Source organism: Ranitomeya imitator, chromosome 2 (assembly GCF_032444005.1).
Source record: "Ranitomeya imitator isolate aRanImi1 chromosome 2, aRanImi1.pri, whole genome shotgun sequence".
Lineage (NCBI taxonomy): Eukaryota > Metazoa > Chordata > Amphibia > Anura > Dendrobatidae > Ranitomeya > Ranitomeya imitator.
Window position 1 is genome coordinate 345029152 of NC_091283.1, and position 12130 is coordinate 345041281.

General features: G+C 45.0%; 1 protein-coding gene across 1 annotated transcript in view; it reads right to left on the minus strand.

Annotated features, from left to right (window-relative positions):
• LOC138666523 (zinc finger protein 850-like) overlaps nucleotides 1-10883 on the minus strand; it is a 115572-nt gene extending 104689 nt beyond the window's left edge. Inside the window, exons 1-6 of the mRNA XM_069754738.1 lie at nucleotides 10630-10883; nucleotides 2626-2732; nucleotides 2323-2496; nucleotides 2116-2239; nucleotides 1935-2032; nucleotides 1655-1736 (exon numbers count right to left, since the gene is read on the minus strand). Of these exons, the coding sequence (XP_069610839.1) occupies nucleotides 1655-1736; nucleotides 1935-2032; nucleotides 2116-2239; nucleotides 2323-2496; nucleotides 2626-2732; nucleotides 10630-10645 (601 nt within the window). The 5' untranslated portion in view covers nucleotides 10646-10883. The remainder of the gene's footprint in view (nucleotides 1-1654; nucleotides 1737-1934; nucleotides 2033-2115; nucleotides 2240-2322; nucleotides 2497-2625; nucleotides 2733-10629) is intronic.
• Nucleotides 10884-12130: the final 1247 nt, after the last annotated feature.

A 12130-nucleotide genomic window follows, 5' to 3' on the forward strand; every position in this document is an offset into this window, starting at 1 on the left:
CAAATGGCGCTCCTTCCCTTCCGAGCTCTGCCATGCGCCCAAACAGTGGTTCCCCCCCACATATGGGGTATCAGCGTACTCAGGACAAATTGGACAACAACTTTTGGGGTCCAATTTATTCTGTTACCCTTGTAAAAATACAAAGCTGGGGGCTAAAAAATCATTTTTGTGAAAAAAAAAAAGAATTTTTATTTTCACGGCTCTGCGTTATAAACTGTAGTGAAACACTTGGGGGTTCAAAGATCTCAAAACACATCTAGATAAGTTCCTGAGGGGGTCTAGTTTCCAAAATGGTGTCACTTGTGGTGGGTTTTAATGTTTAGGCACATCAGGGGCTCTCCAAACCAACATGGCGTCCCATCTTAATTCCAGTCAATTTTGCATTGAAAAGTCAAATGGCGCTCCTTCCCTTCCGAGCTCTGCTATGCGCCCAAAAAGTGGTTTACCCCCACATATGGGGTATCATCGCACTCAGGACAAATTGCACAACAACTTTTGTGGTCTAATTTCTTCTCTTACCCTTGGGAAAATAAAAAATTGGGGGCGAAAAGATCATTTTTGTGAAAAAATAAGATTTTTTATTTTTACGGCTCTGCATTATAAACTTCTGTGAAGCACTTGTTGGGTCAAAGTGCTCACCACACATCTAGATAAGTTCCTTTAGGGGTCTACTTTCCAAAATGGTGTCACTTGTGAGGGGTTCAAATGTTTAGGCACATCAGGGGCTCTCCAAACGCAACATGGCGTCCCATCTCAATTCCTGTCAATTTTGCATTGAAAAGTCAAATGGCGCTCCTTTCCTTCCGAGCTCTGCCATGCGCCCAAACAGTGGTTTACCCCCACATATGGGGTATCAGCGTACTCAGGACAGATTGTACAACAACGTTTGGCATCCATTTTATCCTGTTACCCTTGGTAAAATAAAACAAATTGGAGCTGAAATAAATTTTGTGTGAAAAAAAGTTAAATATTCATTTTTATTTAAACATTTCAAAAATTCCTGTGAAACCCCTGAAGGGTTAATAAACTTCTTGAATGTGGTTTTGAGCACCTTGAGGGGTGCAGTTTTTAGAATGGTGTCACACTTGGGTATTTTCTATCATATAGACCCCTCAAAATGACTTCAAATGAGATGTGGTCTCTAAAAAAAAAATGGTGTTGTAAAAATGAGAAATTGCTGGTCAACTTTTAACCCTTATAACTCCCTAACAAATGTTAACTGATGTAAAGTAGACATGTGGGAAATGTTACTTATTAAGTATTTTGCGTGACATATCTCTGTGATTTAAGGGCATAAAAATTTAAAGTTGGAAAATTGCAAAATTTTCTAAATTTTCGCCAAATTTCCGTTTTTTTCACAAATAAACGCAAGTTATATCGAATAAATTTTACCACTACCATGAAGTACAATATGTCACAAGAAAACAATGTCAGAATCACTGGGATCCGTTAAAGCGTTCCAGAGTTATAACCTCATAAAGGGACAGTGGTCAGAATTGTAAAAATTGGCCCGGTCATTAACGTGCAAACCACCCTCGGGGCTTAAGGGGTTAATATGTAGTTTGGCTCAAGGAGAAAAAAATATACAATAAAAAAAGAACCAATAGACTACAAAGTGAATGAGAAGAATCTACATTTAGTGATTACTACTCACCTGGGAGGTTATCTGTAGGAATCTCCTCTTTATACCTCTCATCATATATCTCTGTAGTATTAATATGGGTCAGATCTTCACCCTGAAAGAAATATTGTAGAAGTCAGAGACAGATGGAGAAGTCACATCTATGATCAGCTCTAATCCTGCCATCTCCACCGTTCTCATTACACAAGTATAAAACATATAATACTGGTGGATAAAACAAGAATGAGCACAAGACCTTCACAGCCGTCTACACATCATAGGGGAGATCTCATGACACCTTCTCTCCATCTACCTGATGATCCTGAGGAACACTGGGATCTTCTTGTTTACAGTCCTGTGGAAGAAGAGGACGGGGACATCTCTCTGGTGTTGTCCAATTACAGGATAGAGCTGGAGGAAACACATACAGGGACTGAATTCATTCTTTACGTACAGATAATTATAGGCCGTTTGTATTTAGTCCTGTCTATTACCTGGTGATGTGAGGGGCTGGGGAACCTCCATGATGACATCCTTGTAAACATCTTTGTGTCCTTCTAGATACTCCCACTCCTCCATGGAGAAATAGACAGTGACATCCTGACACCTCATAGGAACCTGACACATACAATGATACTGTCATCCCCCCGATCCCTTCATAGCATTACTGTATAATGTACCAGAATTCCCAGCACTGTCACCTCCCCAGTCAGCAGCTCAATCATCTTGTAGGTGAGTCCTAGGATCTTCTGATTAATAATGTCCTCATGTATCAGGGGGTGAGGTGGAGGCCCCATGATTGGGCTCAGGGATCTTCCCAATTCCTCAGACACAGGGTCATGACAGCGCTCACTCTTCTTCACTACTGTGTAATCCTGGTTATGAAGAGACACATTAATAAATCTTACTACAGACATTTCCAGAGTTTTCACCTCTCCAGTTCTGTCCATCTGTTATTCCCATACATAAGAATGATGTAATGTGACGTCATCAGAATCTCTCACCTCTCCAGTAAGCCGGAAGAGGATCTCTAGGGTGAGGTGTAATATCCTCTCCACCATCTTGTCCCTGTCCCCATCCATCCTTGGCGGGTCAGAAATTTTTTTCAAACCTAATTGGAAAGAAAAATTCAAAAATGAGTTGGTGTGAAACTCATGTGACATAAAATATACTATCACTTCAGCTGTGATATTGGCATAGAGCAATAATGAGGCTGAGCTCTTTATACATCTAGAGTTTATACAGAGAATAAATACAGTACGTCCTCTCTTTTGGGATTATAAATAAATTCAGATTTTTTTCAGCTGTTACAATATAGACCGTATATACTCGAATATAAGCCGAGATTTTCAGCCCAAATTTTTGGGCTGAAAGTGCCCCTCTCGGCTTATACTCGAGTCACGGTCGGCGGTGGGGTCGGCGGGTGAGGGGGAGAGAGGTCTGAGGCATACTTACCTAGTCCCAGTGCTCCTGGCGCTCCCCCTGCCCATCCCACGGTCTTCGGTGCTGCAGCTCTTCCCCTGTTCAGCGGTCACGTGGTACCGCTCATTAAACTTATGAATATGGACTCCACTCCCATAGGGGTGGAGCCGCATATTCATTCCTCTAATGAGCGGTGCCAGTGACCGCTGACAGAGGAAGAGGCTGCGGCACCCAAAGACCAGCTGTCCGGGAGAAGGAGCGGGATGCCGGGAGCAGGTAAGTATTACATATTCACCTGTCCACGTTCCACACGCCGGGCGCCGCTCCATCTTCGCGTCCTCTTGCAGTGAATGTGCAGGTCAGAGGACGTATAGTGTGCGCGCCGCCCTCTGCCTGAACAGTCAGTGCGGAGAGACGCCGGGACGGGACGCTGAGGAGCTGCAAGCTAGAGAGGTGAGTATGTCATTTTTTTTTATTGCAGCAGCCGCAGCATTATATATACCGGTAGCACAGTTTTATATGGCACATCTATGGGGCAATAATGAACGGTGCAGAGCACTATATGGCAGAACTTTCTATGGCACATCTATGGGGCAATAATGAACGGTGCAGAGCACTATATGGCAGAGCTTTATATGGCACATCTATGGGGCAATAATGAACGGTGCAGAGCACTATATGGCAGAGCTTTCTATGGCACATCTATGGGGCAATAATGAACAGTATGGAGCATTATATATGGCACAGCTTTATATGGAGCATCTATGGGGCAATAATTAACAATATGGAGCATTATATGTGGCACAGCTTTATACAGAGCATCTATGGGGCAATAATGAACAGTATGCAGCATTATATGTGGCACAGCTTTATATGGAGCATCTTATGGGGCAATAATGAACGGTATGGAGCATCTTTTTTATTTTTGAAATTCACCGGTAGATGCTGCATTTTCCACCCTAGGCTTATACTCGAGTCAATAAGTTTTCCCAGTTTTTTGTGGCAAAATTAGGGGGTCGGCTTATACTCGGCTCGGCTTATACTCGAGTATATGTGGTATATATATATATATATATATATATATATATATATCTCAATGTAAAAAATTGAAACTAAAATCCTCTCTTTGTAATCAAAAAGTTCACTGCTCTCCTGAAATAGCAAAAATATTTTTTTAAATAACTATTTTTTTTTTACATTAGCTTTATCATTGACCCCATCAAGACCATATAGGTATATCAATGGTCGCTTCCCTGCCTTTGTTGCAGGTTCTGGCAGTAAGCCCACATCTTTCCTTGCAAATGACAGCTGACCTGATCAGTTGTCATGTGCCTCTAACAGCGACGGGTGGTTCCGAGATCCGCTCGCAGCTGTTAACCAGTTAAATGCCGATGACAATCACTGAAAGCGGCATAAAACACGTGTTGGCAGAAAACGCATTACAAATCCCGAACATTGGCGCTCCGGTCACGTGATCGAGGGAAACCGATGGGTTGTCATGACAGCCAGTGGTCTGCAGAAGACCCCCATGCCGGTCAGTAAGAGTCTCCAGTGAGCACCAGAAAATGGTATCAATAAAAAAATAAACCCTCACCCAGCCCCAGATCCACAAAATGAAAAAGCTACGTGTGTCGGAAAATGGCGACATAAGCACATATTTTTTTTTCCACCACTTAAAATAAAAAACAAACTCTACATGTTTGGGATCTGCACACACATACTGATCTGGGAAAGGGTTAAAGGCTCATTATAAGCCACTGAAATGTGAGATTTGAAAATAAGTGCCAGGAAGTGTCTTTTGAGCTGGGATCCTCCTGCATCTGCCTTTTTGTTCGCTGCACTACGGCCATTTTATTACTATGAAAATCAAGTGCTGAACAAATCTGCGTTCTGAGGACTAAAGAAAGTTTGTCCTGTACAGTCTGCCTCGTAGGCAGTGTCAGACTGGGGTGCCAATAGCCCACCAATAACCAACTCCAATCGCCCCACTTATCAGCTACATGCAAATGTGACATTAACCTCAATTATCAATCGAGGAGCTAGGTAGATTGTTAAATGAATAAGATGTCGCCTCTGTCTGTACATAGTGATTCCTGTATATAGTGCCAAGTATTGTTCATATACGAGGGTGGTGGCCCACCGGAGGATTCCCCTGTTGTGCTGTGGGCCAGTCCAAGCCTACTCCTAGTTTACTGAAAGAGCAGAAAAATCAGTGTCACCAAATCGGGGAGTGACATTTGAGGTTACAAATGCTCGTCTTTCCAGGAACTATCCGGCAATGCTGACTTTTATGCAGATTGACCAGAAACACGTTTGGCAATGGCACAAAAAAATAATGTCCGCACTTTGAGTTCTCCATAATAATCCAGTCACACGGAGACTATGAGGAAGACAGGTTTGCTAATGTCAAAGTCAGAATTTATCTAAAGCAATATGAAAATCCCCTGGTGACTTTAATTAATGCAATGAACTCAGATTAATGGGTTAACCATACCTCCCAACTTTTGAAGAAGGGAAAGAGGGACAAAGTTAGCTGCGCGCGCAGCGCGCCGCAGCAAATTTTGAGCCACGCCTCTGACCACACCCATTTCACAACTAGTCCCACCCATTTAGCACTTCTGATCTCAATGTTTCATAAACGATAATTATAAGCAAAAAAAAAATGGTCACACAGTGCTACATACTGTATAATGGCCACACATGATGCTCCATACTGTATAATGGCCCCACATGATGCTCCATACTGTATAATAGCCCCAAATGATGATGCTTACAGTGTACTGGCCCCACGTGATGCTCCATACTGTATAATGGCCACACATGACGCTCCATACTGTATAATGGCCCCAAATGATGCTGCATACAGTGTACTGGCCCCATGTGATGGTCCATACTGTATAATGGCCACACATGATGCTCCATACTGGATAAAGGCCCCACATGACACTCCATACTGTATAATGGCCCCAAATGATGATGCTTACAGTGTACTGGCCCCACGTGATGCTCCATACTGTATAATGGCCCCACATGACACTCCATACTGTATAATGGCCACAAATGATGCTGTGTACAGTGTACTGGCCCCACATGATGCTCCATACAGTATAATGGGCCCACATGATGTTGCATACTGTATAATGGCCACACATAATGCTCCATACTGTATAATGGCCCAAAATAATGCTATGTACAGTGTACTGGCCCCATGTGATGCTCCATACAGTATAATGGGCTCACATGATGCTGCATACTGTATAATGGCAACACATGATGCTCCATACTGTATAATGACCTCAAATGATGTTGCGTACAGTGTACTGGCCCCACGTGATGCTCCATACAGTATAATAGCCCCACATGATGCTTCGTACTGTATAATGGCCACACATGATGCTGCGTACTGTATAATGGCCACACATGATGCTCCATACTGTATAATGGCCGCACATGATGCTCCATACTGTATAATGGCTCCACATGATGCTCCATACTGTATAATGGCCACACAGTGCCCCATACTGTATAATGGCCACACATAATGCTCCATACTGTATAATGACCACACATGATGCTGCGTACAGCATACTTGCCCCACGTGATGGTCCATACAGTATAATGGCCCCACACGATGCTGGGTACAGTATAATTGCCACCCATGGTTACCCCCACCCCATCATTGCCTTCTCCATCACTACACACACACACACACCTTTCACCGCGCACCCTCGCAGCAGCCGGCAGCTTCCACTCCCCCGGCGCTAAATGGTGTCATCCAGCTGCGCCCCTGACTGCTCACGTCGCTGCGGCTGTGATATGCCACTGATAAAGACCTCCGTGTCTCCTGTGCCAGTCAGTGTCAGAGCGAGGAGCAATATCTGCTCCGATCCGACTCAGCCAGCATCTGCTCCATACACCTCGTACACACACGACTCCGCTCCATACACCTTGCACATGCGGCTCCTCTCGGTACACCTCATACACACACGGCTCCGCTCCGTACACCTCGTACACACACGGCTCCGCTCCGTACACCTCGTACACACACGGCTCCGCTCCGTACACCTCGTACACACACGGCTCCGCTCCGTACACCTCCGTACACCTACTGAGAGGCACAGAAGCAGCCATCTGCAGACCGGACATAACTGCAAGAGAAGTATGCTGCCTTCCAGGTGCGATGATCAAGGATGTGACCGATAGGATACCAAAGCTCTTCAGCTCCAAGGACGTCCACCCATTTCTTCTGATACATGTTGGCACCAATGACACGGCAAGGAAAGACCTACCGACAATCTGCAAAGACTTTGAAGAGTTGGGGAAGAAAGTAAAGGAACTGGATGCACAGGTAGTTTTTTCTTCTATCCTTCCAGTAGACGGGCATGGCACCAGGAGATGGAACAGGATCCTTGATGCAAACAACTGGCTAAGACGATGGTGCAGACAACAAGGATTCGGATTCCTGGACCACGGTGTGAATTACTGGTACGATGGACTCCTCGCCAGAGATGGACTACACCTCAACAAACCTGGGAAACACACATTCGCCAGAAGACTCGCTACACTCATCAGGAGGGTCGAAATTCATGGAGGGAAAAATGGTAACAAAATTCTCATTGGGGTCTGTTACAAACCCCCAAATATAACAGAAACCATGGAAAGTCTACTTCTAAAGCAGATAGATGAAGCTGCAACCCATAATGAGGTCCTGGTTATGGGGGACTTTAACTACCCGGATATTAATTGGGAAAGTGAAACCTGTGAAACCCATAAAGGCAACAGGTTTCTGCTAATAACCAAGAAAAATTATCTTTCACAATTGGTGCAGAATCCAACCAGAGGAGCAGCACTTTTAGACCTAATACTATCTAATAGACCTGACAGAATAACAAATCTGCAGGTGGTCGGGCATCTAGGAAATAGCGACCACAATATTGTACAGTTTCACCTGTCTTTCACTAGGGGGACTTGTCAGGGAGTCACAAAAACACTGAACTTTAGGAAGGCAAAGTTTGACCAGCTTAGAGATGCCCTTAATCTGGTAGACTGGGACAATATCCTCAGAAATAAGAATACAGATAATAAATGGGAAATGTTTAAGAACATCCTAAATAGGCAGTGTAAGCGGTTTATACCTTGTGGGAATAAAAGGACTAGAAATAGGAAAAACCCAATGTGGCTAAACAAAGAAGTAAGACAGGCAATTAACAGTAAAAAGAAAGCATTTGCACTACTAAAGCAGGATGGCACCATTGAAGCTCTAAAAAACTATAGGGAGAAAAATACTTTATCTAAAAAACTAATTAAAGCTGCCAAAAAGGAAACAGAGAAGCACATTGCTAAGGAGAGTAAAACTAATCCCAAACTGTTCTTCAACTATATCAATAGTAAAAGAATAAAAACTGAAAATGTAGGCCCCTTAAAAAATAGTGAGGAAAGAATGGTTGTAGATGACGAGGAAAAAGCTAACATATTAAACACCTTCTTCTCCACGGTATTCACGGTGGAAAATGAAATGCTAGGTGAAATCCCAAGAAACAATGAAAACCCTATATTAAGGGTCACCAATCTAACCCAAGAAGAGGTGCGAAATCGGCTAAATAAGATTAAAATAGATAAATCTCCGGGTCCGGATGGCATACACCCACGAGTACTAAGGGAACTAAGTAATGTAATAGATAAACCATTATTTCTTATTTTTAGGGACTCTATAGCGACAGGATCTGTTCCGCAGGACTGGCGCATAGCAAATGTGGTGCCAATATTTAAAAAGGGCTCTAAAAGTGAACCTGGAAATTATAGGCCAGTAAGTCTAACCTCTATTGTTGGTAAAATATTTGAAGGGTTTCTGAGGGATGTTATTCTGGATTATCTCAATGAGAATAACTGTTTAACTCCATATCAGCATGGGTTTATGAGAAATATCTCGATTTTTCCAAAGCGTTTGATACCGTGCCGCACAAGAGGTTGGTACACAAAATGAGAATGCTTGGTCTGGGGGAAAATGTGTGTAAATGGGTTAGTAACTGGCTTAGTGATAGAAAGCAGAGGGTGGTTATAAATGGTATAGTCTCTAACTGGGTCGCTGTGACCAGTGGGGTACCGCAGGGGTCGGTATTGGGACCTCTTCTCTTCAACATATTCATTAATGATCTGGTAGAAGGTTTACACAGTAAAATATCGATATTTGCAGATGATACAAAACTATGTAAAGCAGTTAATACAAGAGAAGATAGTATTCTGCTACAGATGGATCTGGATAAGTTGGAAACTTGGGCTGAAAGGTGGCAGATGAGGTTTAACAATGATAAATGTAAGGTTATACACATGGGAAGAAGGAATCAATATCACCATTACACACTGAATGGGAAACCACTGGGTAAATCTGACAGGGAGAAGGACTTGGGGATCCTAGTTAATGATAAACTTACCTGGAGCAGCCAGTGCCAGGCAGCAGCTGCCAAGGCAAACAGGATCATGGGGTGCATTAAAAGAGGTCTGGATACACATGATGAGAGCATTATACTGCCTCTGTACAAATCCCTAGTTAGACCGCACATGGAGTACTGTGTCCAGTTTTGGGCACCGGTGCTCATGAAGGATATAATGGAACTAGAGAGAGTACAAAGGAGGGCAACAAAATTAATAAAGGGGATGGGAGAACTACAATACCCAGATAGATTAGCGAAATTAGGATTATTTAGTCTAGAAAAAAGACGACTGAGGGGCGATCTAATAACCATGTATAAGTATATAAGGGGACAATACAAATATCTCGCTGAGGATCTGTTTATACCAAGGAAGGTGACGGGCACAAGGGGGCATTCTTTGCGTCTGGAGGAGAGAAGGTTTTTCCACCAACATAGAAGAGGATTCTTTACTGTTAGGGCAGTGAGAATCTGGAATTGCTTGCCTGAGGAGGTGGTGATGGCGAACTCAGTCGAGGGGTTCAAGAGAGGCCTGGATGTCTTCCTGGAGCAGAACAATATTGTATCATACAATTATTAGGTTCTGTAGAAGGACGTAGATCTGGGGATTTATTATGATGGAATATAGGCTGAACTGGATGGACAAATGGCTTTTTTCGGCCTTACTAACTATGTTACTATGTTACTATGTTACCTTGCACATGCGGCTCCTCTCGGTACACCTCGTACACACACTGCTCTGCTCCGTACACCTCGTACACACATGGCTCCGCTCCGTACACCTCGTACACACACGGCTCCGCTCCGTACACCTCGTACACACACGGCTCCGCTCCGTACACCTCGTACACACGCGGCTCCACTCCATACACCTCGTACACTCGGCTCCGCTCCATACACAATGTATTGCATTGTATATGGAGCGGAGCCATGTGTGTACGAGGTGTACGGAGCGGAGCCGTGTGTGTGTGCAAGGTATGCGGAGCGGAGTATACCTTGCACACACACAAGACTCTGCTCCGTACACCTCGTACACACACGGCTCCGCTCCGTACACCTCGTACACACACAGCTCCACTCCGCACACCTCGTACACACGTGGCTCTGCTACATCCACACTATAAACACCTCCTGACCTCACACATACACTTTACTTACCATCCTCCGGCGCCATGGCAACCAGCAGAGTCCTGTACAGGAGGTCCTCCGAATCATGTGACCCCTGACTCCTCCCGATCACGTGACCCCCTGACTCCTCCCATCCTGTGACCTCATCATAGGTCCTGTGAGCACAAAGCAGCCAATATGTGTTGTGCTGCTCTGCGGGTGCAGGGACTCAGGGAGGGGACCGGATGTATTACACCACCATTTTATCCTATTAGAGAATAAGGGTGCTCCAGCACCTACCTCCACCTGCAGAGCCGCACTCCGCATATATTGCTGCTCTGTGCACACAGGACCTGTGATGAGGTCACAGGAGGGGAGGAGTCAGGGGTCACATGATCAGGGGTCTCAGGACTTCATGGTGCTGGATGTGGGGAAGTTTATGTGTGGGGTCAGGAGGGGTTTATAGTGTGGATGTAGCAGAGCCGTGTGTGAACGGAGCAGAGCCACATGTGTACTAGGTGTATGGAGCAGAGCCGCGTGTACAAAGTGTACGGAGAGGAGACGCGTGAGTGCGAGCCAGCAATCTCCGTTGTCGGGAGAACAGGTGCCGTGCCAAATGTGACGTGACACTTAGCGCGCTGTCAGGGAGATGTAGTGTCCCTGTCCACAAGTGTTTTTCCATGTGACGGTAGTTAAGTGGACAATGCCAGTATGTGCACAGGTGATGTTTATGGACACGTGCTGGTACAAAGAGGGGACCCCACCCCTGGAGAAAAACTGGCGGCTGGGGACAGAGTACCGAGGGACGACTGCTGCCACGAGTTGGCGGAAATCCTCCAGTCTATATGGCAACATTTCCACAGCAGGCAGCCTGGAAATGTGCAGGTATAGCATTTGGGCCTGTAGGTGGGTGGCTGGGAACTTTCTCTTTTGTTCCAAGGCCTGGGGTAGGGACAGCTGAGCGCTGTGCTGGGACGAGTATTTGGAAGTGCCTGATGATGGCAAGTCAGAATGTGAAAAGATAGTTGCAGGGCAGTAGGCATCTGCACTAGTGATGAGCGAATATACTCGGTACTCGAGATTTCCCGAGCATGCTCGGGTGTCCTTCAAGTATTTGTAAGTACTCGGAGATTTAGTTTTCAGTGCCGCAGCTGAAGGATTTACATCTGTTAGCCAGCATAAGTACATGTGGGGGTTCCTGGTTGCTAGGGAATCCCCACATGTAATCAAGCTGGCTAAGAGATGTAAATCATTCAGCTGCAGCAAGAAAAATTTAAAGGGAATCTGTCACTCCAAAATTCGCCTATAAGCTGCGGCCACCGCCATCAGGGGCTTATCTACAGCATTCCATAATGCTGTAGATAAGCCCCGGCTGTATCCTGAAAGATAAGAAAAACAGGTTATATTATAGTCCCCCAGGGGCGGTCCCGGTTCGGTCCGATGGGTGTTGCGGTCCGGGTCGGCACCTCCCATCTTCATGCCATGACGTCCTCTTCTTTGCTTCATGCCGTGGCTCCTGCGCTGTCATACTTTATCTGCCCTGTGGAGGGCA